Source organism: Desmodus rotundus, chromosome 5, assembly GCF_022682495.2.
Source record: "Desmodus rotundus isolate HL8 chromosome 5, HLdesRot8A.1, whole genome shotgun sequence".
Lineage (NCBI taxonomy): Eukaryota > Metazoa > Chordata > Mammalia > Chiroptera > Phyllostomidae > Desmodus > Desmodus rotundus.
Genome location: NC_071391.1, coordinates 116,163,421 through 116,182,830, shown reverse-complemented (window position 1 = coordinate 116,182,830; position 19,410 = coordinate 116,163,421). Strand labels below are relative to the sequence as shown.

Here is a 19,410-nt window from a genome sequence, read left to right as displayed (position 1 = left end):
GTCTAGGATTCCTTATCTAGATGAACCCTAAAAGGACGATAATGGTTGTGCATGAAATTAGAGAATGCTTATTTATTCATTTTTTTCTTTTCCACAACCCAGGAAGCAAAGGAGCTTAAGGAAAGGATCACTGATGTCCAGTTAGGGAAGGCTTTATTGAAGGAGCACCTCAATTTGACCTACAAGAGTCGACATTACTTTTGATAGTTGTTGAGAATACAACCTAAATTCAGTTATTAATTTGTAACCAACAGCTCAGCATAAAAGGCCTTAAAATCTCCTGGGGCTGAGAAACTGGAAAAAGAGGCTGACAACTCCATCATTACGCTGAGTTTATTAAGGGAATTTACATGAGGTGCATCTTGGGTGGCAGCGAGACATGAAATAAATATCCTCTGTGCCACTTGGCAGGCCCTAAGGGGCCCACCCTAGATAAGGGGAAAATGCATTATCTGGAGCAGGGCAACAGTGCATTTCATTCCTGGAACTGGCACACGTGGGGCATAGTGGACAGATTGATCAGTCCCTTGCAGATTTGGGGGAAGTAATGTTTTGACCAGGATCTAGCTGGCCAGGGGGCAGTGGTCAGTCATGGAATACTCCTCTCCACAAAAGGTATTTTCATAAAGTACAAATCCCTATCATCTTTTAAAAACTCTCTTCCACACCCTTATGCTACTCTATTACCACACCTCCTATCCAAATCATTATATATAAAATACTTCATGTCCACTTCCTCTTTCTCTATAATCTGACTTCTGGCCACACCCTCCAATGTAGATTTTTTGCTCACTCAAATATCACCTTCTAACCAAACCCAACAGTCACTCCTGTCTTTTTTGCTACCATTGCACCTGGTCCACATCTCTATTGTAGCACTTACTACATACCTGAGTTTTATTATTCATCTTTGTATCTTGGTACTAATGAAAGTTATAGGCACAAGGTAGGTGCTAAATATTTATAAATTCAACAAATGTTTATTGCACACACTGTTTCAGGCACTATGTAAGGTGCTGGGGGCAGAGAAAACAACCTCAAGTTCATATTTACAGCAATGTTTGCACCATCCCCATTTAAAAATGAGAAGTGGTTAAGTCTGGCCAAAGGCAATAGCCAATTAACCACAGAGCTAGAGAATTCAAATTCTAGGTTGTAACTTCGACTGTAGCATAAAGCTTCTTGTGTATTACATGACACTGAGTAGGCTTAGATACTTGGCGAGCCATGAATGACTTTTGTCCCCTATGTGCTATGCTCAATAGCACTGCTCATCTCCTGTAAGCTCATGCCTATGGCTTTTTTTCAGTCAATCCACCTCATATTTTGTCTTCTATTTTCCCCAGCATTGTCTTTTCCAAAGAACCCTGCGTCTTCATGGTGTACACAAAGTAGAATAAGGCCACTTATATAACACTTATTTCATTCCCAGTAACACTTTAGGTATTTAACAGATGTCAATTCATTTAATCTTCTCAGCAGTCTTACAAGGTAGATACTGTTATCCCCATTTTACGAATGAGAAAAGAGGCACCGAGAGACCAATTTTTCCAAAGTTACATCAACCTCAGGCATCCTGCATTTTTACTACACTATACTGCCTCATGGTAGTTTTGGTTTTTGACGTGGGAGGGAAAAAACAGCCCTTTGAATATAGCACCCTTCTAGGCATAGAAGCAGTGTAGTAATGTTGTAGGAGAGTCATGGAAAATGTATTTGGCAAAGTACCCAGCCAGCAGCGTCTAGAGAGACCCTTGATTGTCTGGTGGAGATTCTGAAGTTCTCTAAACCAGTGGCTAGTAACCGTCTTTTCCTATAACCCACATTAAAAAAATCTATATTGCAACCAAGTACATGCAGATACAACACATGTACATGTACTTTATATAATATATATCTATACATATACATACATAGGTTATATACATGTGTACAATTATATTCCTAAAAACAAGTTTCTTAAAATAATACTTCCCATTCCATGTGCCATGCACTGATACCTTTTATTCTATTTTACATTGTTTATGAAAAGCTGATTTAACCCCCCAAATTGATTTTATGATCCACACTAACGGGTGGTAACTCAGGATTAGTACTTTTGACGCTGTTCTCTGAAACAAGTAGTGAGACATAACCAGTGATATGCTTTGGAAAAGTAAAATTAAGCAGCAGCAAAAATGATGAGAAAAAAGGAAACAGGAAAGGAAAATGCAACAGTACAGGAGAGTAAATGGGAATGAAGAGAACGTTTCAGGAGCGTTAGTTTAAGAGAATATTCTGAACTTTCTGACTGGATATGAGGATAAAGGAAAGGGCAGAACCAGAGGTAATGTGGTTTCCAGCCCAGGTGGCTGAGTAGACGAAGTCCCTTTAAAAGGAATGGGGAAGTCAGGAGGAGAGGCAAATATATGTGTATGTAAGATTACCGTTACTTTGGACAAAGAATGTTGTTGGGATTCAGAGAAAATCGGGAGTAGGTAACCTGACTATAGCACAGAAGTTGAGATTAGATACAAACAGAAATGCAGTGTTTAACCTAAGACGGTAGTTCAAGTTATGTCAGAAGATGAGATGCCCCCAAAACAGAAAAGATAAAGAAGTTCAACTTTATGGTTAAGAAAAGAAAAAGGAAGAAAAGTTCTACAGGCAAGTGCTTCTGAGATAGAAGGATGAGGACTGAGAAAACAGCACTGTATTTAGCTAATAAGTTTAAGAGGTACCTTGAGTGAGTGGTTAAGTCAAATTCAAACGGTTAAGCAGTGAGTGATGGTTAAAAATTGAAATAAATTCAAGTTTGTCCAAACCCCTCCCACATCCCGACTTGTCCTAGAAACATTGGTTCGATTTGTAGTCACAGGGCTCTTTTTTTTTTTTTTTTTTTTTTGGTGGTGACAGCGGGGGAGGGGTGGGGGGGGCTCTCTGTGGCCCTGAAGATAGTGATTTGAGTGTCAAGCTTTTCTTGGATAAGTGTCCTAGTAAGTCCCAGGCTAAAATTACGTGTTGGTCTCTTATGCGCTGTCAGCGCCCAGCACCAGCCTCAGGCTTGTTGTCCCCGCTCTCCTCCGCGGCCCTCGCCTGGATGTGGGAAGCGAACGCAGTGAGCATTTCTTGGGCGGTGAGGTGGGCGCCGCGCAAAATCAGGCGATGCCCGTCTCCTGCGGAAGAAACGAACGAATGAGGTACAAGGACAACGGTGCTTTGGGGGTGCGGGTTGCCTGCCGCCCCATCCTGCCTGACTCCCCAAGCGTACCCACCGAAAAGCACGTCCACGCAGGGCTCGGAGCGGTCGTGCCTCACATCCGCAATCACTAAGCAGTTAAAGTTGGTGGAGCGGACCTTCTCGCTGCTCACCGCCTGGAGGAAGGTCCTACGGTGGGAAAACGGCGTGAGCGTCGGGCCGAGGATGGTGGGTCCCGCAGCGGGAGGGAAGCGCGTCCCTTTCTGTTCCCACTCCCTTCCCCTCGTACCTCGTCGACTCCACGTTCTTCTCGAAAGGACAGAATTGAACCCGAACCTCTTTGACAGCTCGGAGCCCAAGCCGAGCCAAGGCCGCCGCCATTGTAACGTCCGCCCCGGAAGCACTCGCCCAACAGCAGTGTAGTCAGCGCAAGAGCTTGTGAGTGGCCGCGATGCCGCAGGCCCCGCCCCCCAGCTTCCTCTGAGTACAGAGTACACGCCGCGGACCCCTTGGAACTGCAGGCGTGGGCTCCCCACCGCGAGACGAGGCAGGCTAGGGTTGACAGGTGGTTTCGGCACAGGGTATAGAGTTGCCCAAAGTAAGCGGTCAGCAAATACTGCCTATCATTCGTGGCCCTGTTGTACCACAGGAAAGGCAATAAATTCAGTGTAAAAGCTGCCTGCACCTGGCTCCGATAGTCACACGTCCGTCTGCTGCAGCAGACTCTCCTTACGTTCCCTGCTGTGCCCGATCTAGCTTAACGCCATCTTATGTGCTGGTCCCTTCCAAGAAGACACCATCACCAGCACAGGGATTATGCCCCTACCGGGGGATAAACCCCACGCAGGGAACTGCACATTAAACATGCTGAACTCTTAGTAACCAAAGCTTAAACATGAAGGTCCTACAGCCCAATATGCTTCAATAGCTCAAAGTAGTAATGGGGAGGAAAGTACAGGGTAATACGGCCCTTGGGACTGATCCAGCTGTAGAAATGATTATTTCGCCTCTGGTTCCTGATAAATTAACTTTGTGTTTATCCTGGCTCTGGGGACTTAAAGAGGAAGTGGCATCTAGGCTCTCTGCTTTCTATTGCTTTTTCTCTTTCCCTTTCCTCTGGAATGCAATCCTATAGCCCTTCCTTCTAGCGTCTAGCCCTGAGATGCCTTCACTGATGGGGAATTAGGCCTGAGCCTCCAGAGATGCTGACCTCCAGGTTCCAGGCTGTGGTTTTGCCATTTACTCTGGATCCCAGGTACTGGAGTGATCTTGGATTCTTAGCTTGTAAGTCCAGGGTCTGTGTAGTTTGTGGTTCTTAGGTATGCTTTCTCGCAAGCTTCCAATTGTAGGTTTCTTTAAAATGGAGTTCCAAATGTCTGGGCTTTCCCAGCCAGAAATGCAGAACACTGACTTTCTGGCTGCTGATCAGACTCCTTAGGATTCAGGACTGGTCCCCAGGCAGGAAAGAAAAGGCAAGTGCCAACGAGGGTGGTGCCGGTGCTGCCTCAGGGCAAGCCAGGCCTGCTGATTTCCCACCAGGTAAGCCTGGGGGCTAGGACCCCCACCCCACAGCGTACTTAGCAGTTGAGTTGTCTGAGCTGGAGGTGCTCCAGTCGGAAGAGGGGGCTCCAAGCTCTCCAGGCTGTTGAGGTTGCTGCTGGGCAATTCCGAGGTCTGGACCTCATTACATGCACCTGGGTAAGGCAGGCATGGAAGGCATGTGGCTGCTGGGGGGTGGCTGAAGCCAGATCATTGATGAGCATGGGGGATGGGGCACTTAAAAGTAGTGAGCTAGGGCAGAAGGAGCCTGGAGTTGGGAAGGGGGAGTAACTCACAGCAACAGGGAGGCCTTCTGTGGACTTGAGTCTTGGGCAGGGGCTGCTGCAATAGACACAGCAGGGCCCCATCCAGCCGCTGGAAGATATTGAGCATGAGCAGAGTCTGGCGAATTTCAGGCAACAGGCCCCACCGCTCTTCTTCCAGCAACTCCCGGACCACTCCAAAATCTTGTCTGAGCTGCAGTGCCCCCTGCAGGCTGAAGTCCGAGGTACAATTCGGCCACCTGACCTTGTGGTCTCCCTAAACTACTCTGCCACACCCACCCCCTCCCCTTTTCCAGTTCCACCCCCACCTCTACCTTAGTTTCTCCCTACCTGAATCGAATCCTGTGGGTGAGGATGTGGTCAAGCCAGGCACCCAGAATAGCTGTCAACGCCTGGCCAAGGACAGGGGCCTGGGCTGGGGGTGGCAACCCCTGCAATCCTTGCAACACAGGCTCCAGTACAGTGTGGACCACCAACCGAGCATACTCACTAGGAATGCTGGGGAGTTCTGGAGTGACAGAGGAGAACACACGATATAAGACTGCTGAGATCCATTGAGCACCTAATGGAGTGACTGGGGTAAGAGAGTAGGATTTCCAATGGGGGGGGGGGCACAGGGAGTGAGGACAAGGATTGAGAGGAGTAGAACCAGGAATTGGAGGGCTCAGGATACTCTTACCCCCTGGGTACCCTGAGGATGCTGGAATGAGGAATTACCAAGACAAAGAGGATGTCGCCAGTACCGACCCCGTGGCATGTGCAGTTCGAAGCCCAGTGTAGCTTGTTTATGACATTCTTGAAAAAAGAGACTTAGTGACTCTTCAGGCAGGAGCTGTGGGGATAGGGAGAAAGTAAAAGGGGCTTATCTGTTAGGGACTTGTTAAATTCTGTTGCTCTTCTAAATCTGAGGATTTTAATCTGGTGTCCATAAAACCTGAGAGAACTGTATGCAAAGTTGTTTGGGCTCAGGCATTTTCTGAGGAGAGATGCCATCACTTTTATTGGGTTTTTCAAAAGGTCGGGACCCAGAAAAGATTATGAACAACTGCCCTAGGATTATCCTGCTCTCCTTAACTTGGGTCAGAGGATCAAAGTCCTCCAGGTTAATTTTCTTCTATAGGAAACCTAATAGGAAAAAAGAGGCACCCTTACCATGACCAATGTTCAAAAGCAAATGCTAGGGAGAGGCTAAGGGGCGCTGTACAATCTCCCAGCTGCTGTCTATGAAAGGAAGGAAGGGCCTGCGGTGTGCAGTTCAGGAACAAAGACTAACTTTCTGAGACTCAGGAACCTTTGAGATGTCCTTACCCCTTACACTGAGTGTTCTAACAGCCCACTTGCATTTCCCCAGAACGGTGTAACCCGTAAAGCAAGAAAAGGCCCATGTGCTAGTTTGGTTTCTTTGGTTTGATAGGTTTTGTGTTTTGGTGGAGAGGACAGCAAAAAAGCCGGGGGGGGGGGGCGGTCCCTATAGCCCATCTTGGGGAGAATAACCCCAAGAAATGGGGTATGTAGTGACATGTCTGTAAAGAAAAGGTGCCTAGATGCCAGCAAGCCTGAAGAGAGGAAGGGGCCTGGGGTCCAGACGTGGGGGTGAGGGTAGAGCCCCTGTGGCTTCTGGTACACATCCTGGCAATAGCCTCTCTAAATCCAAATTCTTTCTCTCTTTCCTGCAAACCAGAACCCCTTCCTTCCTCTGTCAAATGATATTGGTAAGGAACCTGTGCACTCAACACTCAGAAAATGCAAGGCCACATGACAAGACAGTCTTTCTGGGCCATCACAGTCCAGCTGGGGAGAAAGCTCCCAACATTGGATTCTTCTTTTTCATCCCAGTGCTGTACGTGGTGGAATGCTCAGAGCAGACGCCTAACAGTGCAGTCCCCAGAGGGGCAAGGCATCGGGGTGCTTTGCACAGTGTTTGGTTCACTTGGTGGGCATGCTGTCCCTGTACCTTTTGCTCTGCTCTCACCACAACTACCAAGAGCTAGACCCTTCTGATGTTATATCGCCTCACCTCCCTTCCATCCTGACCGCCATAAGGATCAAACTCCATGACCACCTCCCATCGTTCCCTTTCCGTTCTTACATGCCTCTCCACCACTTGTGAGATAAAGCCTCAAGTCTGTGGACTAGTGTTCAGTGCCCTCCGCCCGCTAACTCCTCCCACCCCCACCCCCACTGCAGACGTGTGCACGTGTGCATGTGCAGACACATGCACACTACACACAAAGGGAGCTTCTGCTTTGCTCAGGCTATCTCCTCACGACTCCCCTGAGAAATTATGAACTTCCCACCTCTAGTAACCCCTGCCATTCCTCTGCAGCTGCCAAGCCACCAGCTTGCGCCATAGGCCTTGTATGGGGCTTCTGTCACCACCCGCCCACTCTGGTCTTCCCTCCTTAGAGCTCCCATGACCATCGCTACTCAGGAGCCTGCTTTCAGGCATGTTGCGTTGAAGAAGGCAGCAGTAAACTGGGCCGGAAATGCCCAACAGACAGACGCAGATGGTGGATTAGGGCTAACCTGGGGTAGAGGAGGGGGCCCACAGCACCAAGGCACTGTGGGTAGTAGGAATGCAGAGAAAAGGAGCAGAGGGACAAGGACTGGACTCTACAGCTATGGCCTTATTCAAGGCAAAGAGGAGAAATTTGGGTAAGAAGAGAAAACAAAAAACAGACATTTTCCACAGTAGGAATAGATAACATGCAAAATGGGGAAAAGTTAAAATGGAAGTATAATAGTTTTATTCATAAATTGAGAAGAAAACAAGAGATGTCAGAAAAAACAGCCAAGAGTGGATGAAAGTTACCCCTGTGGAGCAGGAATCAGAGGTGGGAATGGGGGGCAATTAAAGTGCTACTTTTTTTCATTAGAAGCCTTCTAAAGTTCCATTTCTTTTAAAAAATGTCTAAATCCTCTCCTGAGGACATTTTTTTCATTGCTTTTAGAGAGAGAGGAAGGGAGGGAGAGAGAGAAACATCAATGTGAGAGAGAAACATCGATTGTTTGCCTTCCATATGCGCCCCAACTGGGGATCGAGCCCACAATCTAGGCTATGTGCCCTGACCTGGAACGGAACCTGCAACCTGTGGGGCCCCGCTCCAGCCAGGCCACACCAGCCAGGGCTATATTCTATTTCACTTTTAAACTATGGACATGTATTACTGTAATAAAAATACAAATTACATGTTCAAGAAAGAGGAGAAACGTATTAAAAAGTAGTAAATAAAAGGATTCAATTACTTATCTTGCTTTTTGTCTGCAAAATAGACCTCAGAGTAACCAAATAATTAATGAGGGCAAGTTTCCCTTTATAGGAGTAAATAATAAATAATAATCCAAATAATAAATAAATCCAAATAATAAATAAAAAAGGAACAATAGAATTGGAATATCACCACTTTGCACCCCTAATGAAATCATGGACTTGGACAGTGGTCGTCAGTGGCTGTTAATATGACAAAATGAGAGCCTACCATAGGGCAGGGGTGGAACAGACAGATGAAACAAAGTTGACCGCGAGTTGATCACTGTTAAAGCCTCTGTGGTAGGTATATGGGGATCTATTATACCCTTCTCTCTACTTTTGTACATGTTTGAAATTTTCCAAAATAAAAAGTTAAATAGAACAAAACATAAACAAAGCAAAAAAGACAAATTTAGCAGAAACTCCAAGAAGGTTCCAAGTCACTGGGATGTTCTGTGCCTCCCCTCAACTCCAAAGCTGGCCATTGTCAAGGTCCCTGCTCTTCTCACCTCCATCTGTATGGTCAGCTTCCTGATTTCCAGGCCCAGCTGCTGCTCCACCTCCAGGGCCACGCTTTCCCCTGAGGCCAGGCTAGACAGAGCTTCTGCCTCGTGTAATAGAGGCTTTGAAAGAAACAGGGAGTGAGATCTGAGCCCAGCCTAGGGGAGTAGCTGCTCCCCTCCCCATCCCTAGCTACTTACAGGTAAGTCCTTCTGGATCAGAAGCAGGAAGGAATCTGGGGCCCACACTGCCAGATGCTGCTGAGCTCTGCCCCAAAACCAGAGCAAGGTTGTCTGCAAGGTGCAGAGCCCCAGGGCAAGGGGTGCAGGACCTGGGGAGGGGAGGGACAGTACATGAGGGCTCGTGGAGCACCTTTGGGAAGAAGTGGATTTCAGAACAGAGCAAAAGAAAAAGGAGATATCCTCAATTGTTCTGTTTCCCCACCTCCGGCCACTTGTCTCACCTGGAGGCTGACAGAGGAGCAGCCCTGACCTGGGCTCTCGAAGAGCATCCAAGAGAGGAGGGAAGAGCTGTTGTAGAAGTTCAGTGGTATGACGTGATGAGGAAAGGCCGCTCTGATCACCAGTGGAGCCCAGGGCTTGGCAGAAGACTGAGGATGAGGGGTACAGTTTGATGGGGAAGGGCCACCTGGGGCTTGTGTCACTCCCAGTGCCCCTTCCAGTGTCCCTTCCTTCTCACCTTGGTCCCAGCTCTGGATAAGAGACTGATGAAATAGGCTGTGACACAAAGAAGCCAGCTCCTTCTCACACTCCTGAGGCAGGGACGCTAGAGGAAGAAATGACTCTGGAGCCTGCAAACAAGGCCTCAGTTTTCTACAACCACTGCTGGCTCAATAATGGGAGAAGACAGGAGGCTTCCCCCAAGACTCAAGAGGGTGGTAAGCCAGATTTTGCCTTGAAAGGTCAGAAGCTACAGCCTGAACACTAGGGTGGGTGTGGGGCTAGGGTGTTCATTCTAAAGGGCCTACTTTTGTAGTTGGGCTGGCAGGTGACTGAGGTGATTAGGGAGAAGGAAGGGACCTCAGGCTTCCCAAACACCCACCCAATCCCACCACTCACCCTGATCCAGTGCCTGACTCAGTTGCTGTGCCGCTGCCCGGGGGTCCTTCCAGGGTCCCAGACTTAGGTCTAGACTCTGAGCACAGGCTGCCCATAGCCGGGTCCAGTACTGGCTCCACAGGGTTCCAGCTCCTTCAATTCCCAGTCGACCCGTGGCTGAACCTGCCACGTCCCCCACCAGGCCCAGGAGCCCTGGCAGCAGCTCCCGCTCCTCACACCACCACCTGCGGAGCTGGTCCCGCAAGTCCAATGCCCTGAGCGCCCCATTCAGCCGACCTGCCACCTGGCAACCCCGCTCCCCCGCCAGGAGGCAGAGCACGCGGGCCGGGGGGAAAGGGCGCGCTGCCCCTGGGACGTGACTTAAGGCTTTTCCCTGCAGCTGATGGTAGGTGGGAAGCACCAGCAGCAGGTCGGCCAGTTGGCAAGACAGGCCAGGGCTGGCGGGCGCTCGGCCCAAAGCGCGAAGCTGCATCTCGATGACAGCATCCAGACTCTGGGCAGCTAGTCCGACGGGGAGCGCTAGGAGTAGTGGCTCCGGAGTCTCCCGAAGGCCGGTTCGCAGGACTGCTTTTCGGGAAAGCTGCGGCAGCAGGTCGCGACACAGCTGAGGCAAGAGGCCGGGGGATGGCGCTCCGGTACTCAGCATCCTCAGGAGGCGCACCACCGCCCGGAGGTGGTGGGCGCAGTCTCGGGCTTGGAGGAGCTGCTCCCGCTCGCGGTGCAGCCGCAGCAACACTGCCCGGAGACGCAGCAGCGCTGGAGGGATCGGCCCGCCGGCGGTGGGCTTCTGCCTCGGGTCCGCAGCGCCAGCCTCACTGTGCTCTCCCGTGTCCGGCGGCGCCGCCCACCACGGCTGCCCTTCCGGAGCTCCGCCGGGCCGTGGGTCCAAGCAGGGGATGCCCCGGGCCACCCGCGGCCGGGGCCTGCTGCGAACGTCCCCGCCGAGAGCGCCCGCGGGCCTTCTCTCCCACTGCGCCTCTGCAGCCGCCCCGGCTGGCGGCCACACAGGCAGCGGAGGCAGGAGGCCGCCTGAGCGGGACTCCCGGGCCATGGGGCAGCGTGACGGAACGAACCTAACGATTCCCACTGGCCTGCACCGCCCAACGCTCGCAGTAGCCGGGACTCCGCCCCACCCGAAGAGCCGTCATTTTTGGCCCAGAAGCCGCCGGGACCGTCCTGAACTCTCTCGCACTCCGTAGTGAAGGCTGCTGCCCATAACAAAGATGACTACCCACTTTGCCTTACCCCTCCCTTCAGCCCACAAAATACGTGACTGTCTTTCACTTTCGGGTCACTGTGGATGGGAGATGGCGCTGATTCCGAAGACGGTGGGGCAGATCAAGCTAGGTGAGCAGGTGTGACACAAAGGGAGGGGACTCAGGAGGACTGGGGCAGACTCACTTGGGTGTATCTGTTTTCAGTGGGATTTTGAGCTACACGCGGTGGTGGAGGGCTCCAGGCAAACCATCCCCCTGACGCACCGCGGCTTCCCTTTCCTGTAGACTGTCCTCTGTTCGGTTGCCCGCTGGGGGTCGCTGCTGTCCCCAAACTCTGCAGGGAATTCGGTCCTGAAGACTACGGAGAAGAGGTAAAAGGGTCTCCTAGCTACCCCTGGCCCTGTTTCTGTCTGCCACGCCTCTTTTCACCCAGCTTTGCTGAGCCCCGCCTGGCCAGGATCCGTGCTCGGCTCAGGGAACTCTGGAGAGGCGTTGCCTCGGCCCCGCCCTCGAGCGCGGGGAGTGTGGGAGGAGAAAGCCGCAGAGACTGGAGAAGACGCTACCTGGATAAATGCTAGAAGTGGGCAGGGTGGAGCATGCTAGGTTCCCTGGGTTGAGCACTGGGGAGTGGGTAGGAGTTCCTTGGGGAAGATATGACAAGAGGGAGCAGTATGAGCAAAGACACTAAGGCAAGGAAAAGTTAAAAGAACTTTATTGAAATGAAACATGAGCTGAGGGTTTGGTTGGAACTGTAGGAGATAAGGTGGGAAAGAAGGCAGCAAGTGACTTGAAAGGCCTTGCCCAGTACAGGGTTGGGTGTCCTCAGGTAGGGTGATAGCGTTATTGAGGGAGGGACAGGATCAGATTTGGGAACACTGAGAAGTAGTACTTCCAACTGCTTCCTGGTTGGTTTTCTCTAAGACCTCACACTCGCAAGTCCAGGAGTTTATTCATCATCTTTGCAAATCGGTTGCTTTTCCTCTAATCTTAGTTTTGGTTGATAACACAAACTTCCATCCAGTTGTTTCATCCAGAATTGTGAAAATCATCTTATATACTACTCCCTTTCCTTTACCTCACACATTGAGTCAGTCACTAAAATCTACTTCTGAAATGTCTCTTGAATCAAACCCATCATTTCCGTCCCTGCTCCTGCTGCCACTGCCTTAGTTCAAGAACTCATCCTCTCTGGCCCAAATAGCTGTAATGGCCTTCTAACTAAACATCCCACCCCTAAACTATTTTATTTGAGTATTTCACTTCCTATATCAGGTCCACTTCTATCACTGATAGGACAAAGTTCGAACTCCCTGGATCACATAGAGTTCTCTAGATACATCTCCTGACTGCATCTCAGAATAGTCTCCATCAGTCTGCCTTTGCTCATTCAGCTCACACTCATTGAGCACCAGCCATGCACCGAAAGCAGGCACGGTTTTAGACTGGGAAGACAGCAGATCAAACACAAAAATGCCTCTATGAAGTGAATTAGAAGTATCTAGTGGGAGCAGCCAATCAATAAATAAACAATATAGTGTGTCAAATATAAGCAGTACAAAGAAAAATGAAGTGAGAAAGAGGGTAGGGAGCACTGAGTGGAGTTGAGAGATTTCTTGTTTTCAAAGGAATGGGCAGAAGGCCTCTTTACAAAGGTTTAAGCAGAGATCTGAAGGGAACAAGAAATTGAGCTATTCACCTGGGAAAGAGTGTTCCAGGAAGAGGAAATAAGTACAAAAGACCTGAGATGTTAGAAGTGAAACTTCTCAGTGTGTTGTAGGGACTTAAAAGGAGATCACTGTAGCTGGAGGAGGGGCAGTGAGAGGGTGGGAGATGATTTATGAAGGTTTCAGGGTGGCCCAACCATGTGTGGCCATGTAGTCAATTAAGACAGTAGCATAGAATGTGTTTGGGGGAGAGGTGGAAGGTCAAAGAGTTTTTCTTTTTAGATGGCTGGACGGGGCTGAGGAGGAAGAGGGAGGTTGAAGATAGAGGGAAGGATATATATTGGAATGGCAGGCACATCCTGAGGAGACTGCCTAATAAAATGGGTCCAGAGCATGCATTATTTCTGCCCAAGTTCCAGTTTCGGAAGTTGAAATAAACCCACCAGGAAACAGTTTGAGGCGGAGACTTGATGAAAGTGCTCAGCAATGTGAATGAAGACGCTGTTGAGTCAGGACTGTCTCCTGGGGGGAGCCCTGGATCTAACACTGTTCAGAGGGTGACTATGCCTCAGTGACCTGAGTCCTGCCTATGCATTATTTTAGCACTCTGAGGTTTCCACCCAGTCCCCACCTAGTCAGGGTCTGCTCTGTTTAGGCCTGATTAGCCACAGAGGGACATGGTGATTCCCGTTCTTCTTAGCTAACACTAACTGAGAAAACCATTCTCAACAGAACCACAGAATGTATGGGCCAGTCCTCGAAGGATCTTGCCTCATTTTGTGAATGGGGAGGTCCAGAGAGATAAAACAACTTGTCCCAAATCGAACAGCCAAGCAGTGGATAAGCCAGAACTAGGATGCAAGCAGCTCTGCTCCAGCACAGTGCTCTTCCCAGTTCCATGGTGCTTCACCAAGCAAGAGACCAATAAAAAGCAGTGAATCGTAAGGCTCTAAATTGTGTAACACAGTCTATGTGAGCACAGCTTGGTAGAGATAATTGGAGATGAAAGAGTCTCGCAAGTCTCTGAGGGGAGATAGAATGTGAACTGGACCTTGAAGGTGAGACAAGATGTGGTAAGAAAGAAGCTCAGAGCCAGGAGGGATTCAAGGACCACTGGGGGCAAACCCCAAGGCTGGAAGGAGCCTGGTGGCAGAGGGAGGATGGCAAGGGAAGACTGGAAAGGTCAGCCAGGGAGCTTTTGGGAAGGTTCCAAATCCCAGGTTGGGGAGCTAGATGCCAGCGTGTGGCCCTGTCAGTGGGGGATTACTGGAAGTTTCTGAGTAAGACAGTAATTGTTCAGAGTTTGGTTTGGGGGAGAAACATGAAGTGCAGGGGAGAGGCCAGCCAGGAATTGCTGGGTGCAGTTAAACGTGAGATAGCTCCAGGGGGGTTTTATGGGTGGCTGTTCTACTCAAGGGTGTGACGGGGGGCATACCTGGAAGAGGAGGTAAGAGGATTCCATTTTAGGACTTCATTTTAGTGGCTGACCTAGTGGCAAGCCCAGGGGAGGAGATACTGCCGGATGGCAGGGAAGGCTGGGTGAAAGGCTCATGCAGCCCTTGGGAAGGCAGGGCAGTAGTGAAGGGAGGTGATGGACCATGAGAGCTGGGAGCATTGTGTTTTTGAGGTGCTGAGTTGGGAAAGGTTGGCAGTAAGGTTCTTCAGGCTGGGTGGCTGCTTTGTGGTTGCCATGGTGGAGGGGTCAAGGCAGCCAAGCCCCTTGCTCTCTCTCAGAGCTCTCCCCCAACACCAGCCTCCCCTCCCCTCCCCTCCCCCTCCCAGGACATAGTGGATTTTCTGCGACGGCTGGTGGAGAGTGATCCCCAGGGCCTGCACCGGATCCGTGTGGATGGGAGCAGCGGGCGGCTGCAGCTGTGGCACCATGGTGGGGAGTGATGGGGTTGGGCCCAGGGATCAAGGCTGGTACCCTGGGGAGGGCTGGCCCTCAGAAGCTCCTCTCTCTCATGTTCTTCTTTTTTTCCCTTCTCTTTCTCTCTCCTGACAGATTATCTCCTGGAACATTTCCGTGATGAAGGGAAAACGACTAGACAGAGTGGCAGGGGCAAGGGGGCTGAGGGACTGGATACCTACTGTGGTCTCCAAAAGTCCTTCCTGTACCCTCCCCTGGGGTCTAAGCCCTGCCCTCAAAGACCCTCTGCCTTGGCATCCTTCCCCCGCGGCTCAGACAGTCTGCTTCAGGTGGCCATGCCCCAGAGGCTCCTGCCGACTGAGGAGGTGAGCCTGTCTGGAAGGGGTTCACCCTCCCCCAGGGTTCTTTCAAGCCCCATATTCCCATATCTGTATTCTCCCCGAATCTGGCCCTTTCAAGGTCTTTCCATACTGCTTGCCTCTCTTTTGCTTTCTCTCTCCTTCTCTCCCTTTTCTCCTGTCACCTGCCCTTCCTCTTCCAGGAAGCCAACCGCCTGGCTGAGGAGCTGGTGGCTGAGGAGGAGCGCATAAAACAAAAAGCAGAAAAGAAGCGACTCAAGAAGAAGGTAGCAGGAGGTTGGAAGGAGTGGGAGCTCAGAGGGATTTGGAGGAGGGCATGAGGGAAGCTTCATGAGAACAGGAGAGAACTCAAGGTGGCTTGTAGCAGACCCTCTGCCAGGAGGGCCAGAGGGGTGCAGGGACTGGGGGGTCTCCTGGGGGCCATGTGGTGCGGCAGTTCTGGGGTTACACTGTACTGCCTGGGCTGAAATCTGCCTCCTGTTTATTGTGAGATGTCTGCCTCATAACTCTTGTCCGCTTTTTCACCTGTAAGATGAGGGCAACACCTACCTCAAGAGTTGCAAGGATTAAATGGGATAGTGTATACAAAACTCAGCCCAGCACATACATGACGTATAGTATCTATTCTGCACATGAAGAATGGGTCTCAAGATACAAATTGTGTGTGTATTTAAGTATAGTGTTCAAAATACAGCCTCCTCCTCATTATTACTACAGCGTCAAAAGGACCGAAAGCGACAGGAGCGCATGGAGCAGGACAGTGGAGAGCCCACGGTGAGTGTCTACGGGCAGGTTCTAAGAGCACCAAGTGCCAGGAAGGTGGGAACTCAGAAGCCATGTGGCTCCCAGTGATCCCAACTCTGTACCTATCTACCTTGCTTCCAGGTTGAGGCCACCCCAGATGGGAATGGGAGCCCCCCATCCAGCCCCGGGAACCCAGCTCAGGGACAGTGTGGTGAGGAAGAAGTGAGAGCCCCCTTTCTTCCTCTCTGAGTCTCTGCCCACCCCTACTTCCCCCTGCTCCATGACATACTTCATCCCCACCCCTTCCCTACCTTTCCTTTCTACTCACAGGATGCACTGGATCTTTCTAGCACGTTCGTGTCTCTGGCTTTGCGCAAGGTTGGGGATTGGCCCCCTAGTACCCTTAGAGAGAAGGAACTGAGCCAGGAGCCCCAAGACAAGAGCCTGGGCCCTCCAGAGAAGATAAACCAGGAAGAAGGGAGGTCTCCAAGAGAAGAGAGCCCCAGAAGGAGTCCTAAGGCTGAGGTGAGGTGGTCAGAAGAACCACAGCTGGAACCAGTGGAAGGGGTGCCAGAGTTCTCTGGAAGTCACATGATCTAAGGGTTGAGGGCTGTGACCAATAGGAGTTCTTTGGCCCCAAGACTAAGAAACCTGGGGTCAGTCTCCATCACTGACTCCCTAACCCTGGGTAGTTCTCATCCACAGGAAGGCAGGGCTGATAGCGTCTTGCAGAGCTGTCATGAGAACTGCATGAGTTGGTTGATGCTAATTGTAATGTTACTTGTTTGAACAAAAGAAAAGAATTTGGGGAGGGTGAGGCCCAAGTCCTACTTGACTTTCTCCTGGTCCCTAGGCATCTCCAGGACTGCTGGCAGCTGCCTTGCAGCAGAGCCAGGAGCTAGCAAGTAAGATATTTTCTCTCCCCCTCCTCCTCCCACCCTCCCTGGGACATCCCCATCTGAACCTTCCCACCCTCTCTCCTCACCAGAATTGGGTACTGACTTTGCCCAAAATGGTTTCTACCGTGAGGCCGTGGGCCTCTTCACTCAGGCCTTGAAGCTCAACCCTCGGGACCACCGGTAGGTTGGGGCTTGGCCACTGTGCTGGGAGGTCAGGGCAAGGTGAGGTGACAAGGGCTTGAGTTTTGGTCACTTTGTCTTCATCAGGTTATTTGGAAATCGCTCTTTCTGCCATGAGCGGCTGGGACAGCCGGTGTGGGCCCTGTTTGATGCCCAGGTGGCCCTTACCCTGCGGCCTGGCTGGCCCCGGGGCCTCTTCCGCCTGGGCAAGGCCTTGATGGGGCTTCAGGTAATGGATCTGACATTGGAAGCAGAGGAGGAATTTGAGAGGAATGGGTTGGGGATTGGGTCTACATTGGCATTTTCTAGGTAAGCTCCAAGTACCACAATGTCACCATGTCAGTGGTACTAGTAGCTGGGGCCAGTTCAAGAAAGGGGGCACTTTTAAGTTCCTTGACCCCCCTCCCTTGTCTGGTACCTAACCTTTCCTCTTTCTAATCACTCTGGGATGAAAGCGCTTTGAGGAGGCAGCTGCTGTGTTCCAGGAGACTCTAAGAGGCGGGTCGCAGCCTGATGCAGCTCGGGAGCTCCACTCTTGTCTTCTGCGGCTTGCTATGGTAAGGGGGCAGCAAGAATTGGACTGCAATGCCAAGCAGTGCTACCTTCGGCCTCAGGGGGCAGGAATGGGTGGGATGAGGGGCAGGGGCTCTGCTGCTAGAAAGGAGTATATCAGGTGCCCCTCCCTTTATGTTCTCAGCAGGATCAGCAAGGAGGATACGGTGCACCACCTCCGCCAATTGGATTCCCCAAGCCAGTTCCCCACACTGAGCCTGGGGCCACATGCCTCCTATCCCTCAGTCACCCTCGAAGCACTGCTCCAAGAGCCCGTGGCCTTCTGTCTCCACCTTTGCATAATCTGCCATGTCACCTGAGCCTCTCCAATGGGATCCTCCCCCAGACTCAGAGTAGAAGACCTCCTCTCCATTTCCAGAACCCCTCAAAGGGCTGGGGCATCCAGGCACTTGGGCCCCAGCGTCTACCTCAGGCTAGATGAGGGAGGACCTATCCCTCATAGGACAAGGTTATGTGTGTATCCCACAGAGATAAGGGACACCGGGTGGTGGCTGTTTCCTGCATATTTTGGGGTCTTGTACTCTAAAACCATAGTTAGAAACACCCCTGGTAGTCATTCCTCTGGCCACAGAGACCTTATGAGAGAAAGGAGCCCCATGTCCACGAAACAGCCTTTCTTTGGTTCTCAAGCAGATGGCTTCCTTAGGGTCCTCTGGGGGCAATAAGGAAAAACACAATCCAAGACTCAAAAAGGGAACTGGCCCTGGCTGGATGGCTCAGTTGGTTGGAGCATTGTCCCATATACCAAAACGTTTCAGGTTCAATCTCTGGTCAGGGCCCATACCTAGGTTGCAGGTTCGATCCCTGGTTGGGGTATATACAGGAGGCAGCTGATCAATGATTCTCTTTCTCTCCCTCCTTTCCTCTCTCTCTAAAAATAAAACATCCTTGGGTGAGAATTTTTTTTTTAAAGGGAACTATACAGAAGTTCAGATTTTGAGGCTATAATAGACCCCACAGGGGGCATTTGGGGCTTGCTCTGCTCTTGGCCCTGGGGGACTTATTCACTAGCCAGAGCTCCGTGCTCAGGAATCAGGTCATGGTGAACAATAAGGCTGAGTCCCACCCTTCACCTTGATGGCTGCTCACCTCTTCCTAATCCCAGTTCTTGCCCTGTTTTCTCTAGCCCAGCCCCACATGCCTTCTTTCCCGCCCATATTTCTGTGCACATTCGGACCTACCCTTCGCCCAGTGGTCTGATGCTTGCTTCCTCCAACTGCTAGAAGATCCGCCAAGGGTTTGCATTTGGGAATTCCCTTACCAGCTCCTGCCTGGAGTTGGCAGAGGCCATACATTTCTACACTTCCCCACTTCTGGCTCCCTGCTCACGGGGCTTCAGCAGGCACCCAGGCTGCTGCCACCTTGGCCATGCTCTTTCTCCACTCCAGCACTAGGCATTGTAACTTGTATTTCCTTCTCTGTATTTGTTCAGTTTTTCCACCAAGGGTCACTGCCTCCAGAGATGGGTATAATTTTCTATTTCTTGTGTAAGAATCATGAGTTTCTTTTGGTTTCTTGGGATCCTGGCAGCTGCCTCTGGCTGACTCCTCCCTAGCCCTTCTTGGGACGCTCAACTCATTTAAAAGTGGATCTTCAGGTGACTTTTAGGCCTCCCCAAATACCCTTACAAAAGGAACCACTGATCAGAATAAATGATTTCTGCTACCCCATGGGTCTTGCTCAACACCATTCACACCTGGAGGTAGGAGGTGTTGAAACCATAGTTGGATGAAGTCTGCCATTACTAGCTGAGTCACCTTGGGCAGCATCTGTGCTTCAGTTCTCTCACCTGTGAAATGGGTGCAATTCCTACCTCACAGGGCTGTTGTGAGGAGTTAAAGTGAGAAAATACCAAGTGCCTGGTACATAGTGACTGTTAAATAAACCAATTTTTATCTGCAACTGGCCTCCGTATTCACAATTGCCACAGTGGGAGTAGTGGAGAACGAGTGAATTGCTGCTTATTTCACACAAGACAGAATTCCTGGGATGATGGTTCTCCAAATGTAGTCCCTGCACCAGCAGCATCAGTGTCACCTGGGAACTTGTGACAAATGCAAATTATTAGGCCCC

The 19,410-nt window shown here is 50.7% G+C and overlaps 3 protein-coding genes across 10 annotated transcripts; 1 reads left to right on the top strand and 2 right to left on the bottom strand.

Annotated features, from left to right (window-relative positions):
* Positions 1–136: 136 nt before the first annotated feature.
* On the bottom strand, positions 137–3,591 carry MRPL53 (mitochondrial ribosomal protein L53). 2 transcript variants are annotated; one of them, XM_024558562.3, is made up of 3 exons: positions 3,468–3,591; positions 3,255–3,367; positions 137–3,155 (listed from the first exon to the last, which is right to left on the bottom strand). In XM_024558562.3, the coding sequence occupies exons 1-3, from the start codon at positions 3,557–3,559 to the stop codon at positions 3,019–3,021; spliced, it is 342 nt and encodes a 113-aa protein (XP_024414330.1). In that variant the 5' UTR covers positions 3,560–3,591; the 3' UTR covers positions 137–3,018. The 2 variants fall into 2 exon arrangements, with proteins under 2 accessions (XP_024414330.1, XP_045049746.1); XM_045193811.1 differs by having other exon boundaries at positions 3,017–3,155; positions 3,251–3,367.
* Positions 3,592–4,611: 1,020 nt separating this feature from the next.
* On the bottom strand, positions 4,612–11,188 carry CCDC142 (coiled-coil domain containing 142). Of its 3 annotated transcripts, XM_024558561.4 has the most exons (9): positions 9,832–11,186; positions 9,452–9,538; positions 9,216–9,362; positions 8,953–9,083; positions 8,761–8,874; positions 5,719–5,833; positions 5,332–5,509; positions 5,014–5,213; positions 4,612–4,872 (listed from the first exon to the last, which is right to left on the bottom strand). In XM_024558561.4, the coding sequence occupies exons 1-9, from the start codon at positions 10,880–10,882 to the stop codon at positions 4,613–4,615; spliced, it is 2,283 nt and encodes a 760-aa protein (XP_024414329.2). In that variant the 5' UTR covers positions 10,883–11,186; the 3' UTR covers position 4,612. The 3 variants fall into 3 exon arrangements, with proteins under 3 accessions (XP_024414329.2, XP_045049742.2, XP_045049741.2); XM_045193807.3 differs by lacking the exon at positions 8,761–8,874 and having other exon boundaries at positions 9,832–11,188; XM_045193806.3 differs by lacking the exon at positions 9,452–9,538 and having other exon boundaries at positions 9,832–11,188.
* On the top strand, positions 11,057–19,233 carry TTC31 (tetratricopeptide repeat domain 31). Of its 5 annotated transcripts, none has more exons than XM_024558616.3 (13): positions 11,057–11,178; positions 11,334–11,419; positions 14,495–14,597; positions 14,718–14,947; positions 15,124–15,207; positions 15,659–15,715; positions 15,827–15,907; positions 16,016–16,210; positions 16,539–16,590; positions 16,674–16,764; positions 16,852–16,993; positions 17,220–17,321; positions 17,465–19,233. In XM_024558616.3, exons 1-13 carry the CDS (start codon positions 11,139–11,141, stop codon positions 17,756–17,758), a joined length of 1,557 nt encoding a protein of 518 aa, XP_024414384.3. In that variant the 5' UTR covers positions 11,057–11,138; the 3' UTR covers positions 17,759–19,233. The 5 variants fall into 5 exon arrangements, with proteins under 5 accessions (XP_024414384.3, XP_024414383.3, XP_045049745.2 ...); XM_024558615.3 differs by having other exon boundaries at positions 17,462–19,233; XM_045193810.3 differs by lacking the exon at positions 14,495–14,597 and having other exon boundaries at positions 11,080–11,186; positions 17,462–19,233.
* The last annotated feature ends 177 nt before the right edge of the window (positions 19,234–19,410 follow it).

Bases quoted from the DNA above. Each gene is read 5' to 3' on its own strand.
- MRPL53 (XM_024558562.3), bottom strand. From the start codon at position 3,559: ATGGCGGCGGCCTTGGCTCGGCTTGGGCTCCGAGCTGTCAAAGAGGTT. The intron at 3,368-3,467 runs GTACGAGGGGAA...TTCCCACCGTAG, and splicing joins AAGAACGTGGAGTCGACGAG to GACCTTCCTCCAGGCGGTGA. The intron at 3,156-3,254 runs GTGGGTACGCTT...TTTCTTCCGCAG, and splicing joins CTGCGTGGACGTGCTTTTCG to GAGACGGGCATCGCCTGATT.
- CCDC142 (XM_024558561.4), bottom strand. From the start codon at position 10,882: ATGGCCCGGGAGTCCCGCTCAGGCGGCCTCCTGCCTCCGCTGCCTGTG. The intron at 5,510-5,718 runs GTAATTCCTCAT...CTGTCACTCCAG, and splicing joins GCGACATCCTCTTTGTCTTG to AACTCCCCAGCATTCCTAGT. The intron at 4,873-5,013 runs GTGAGTTACTCC...TGCCTTACCCAG, and splicing joins CAGAAGGCCTCCCTGTTGCT to GTGCATGTAATGAGGTCCAG.
- TTC31 (XM_024558615.3), top strand. From the start codon at position 11,139: ATGGCGCTGATTCCGAAGACGGTGGGGCAGATCAAGCTAG. The intron at 11,179-11,333 runs GTGAGCAGGTGT...CCTTTCCTGTAG, and splicing joins GGTGGGGCAGATCAAGCTAG to ACTGTCCTCTGTTCGGTTGC. The intron at 16,591-16,673 runs GTAAGATATTTT...TCTCCTCACCAG, and splicing joins GCAGAGCCAGGAGCTAGCAA to AATTGGGTACTGACTTTGCC.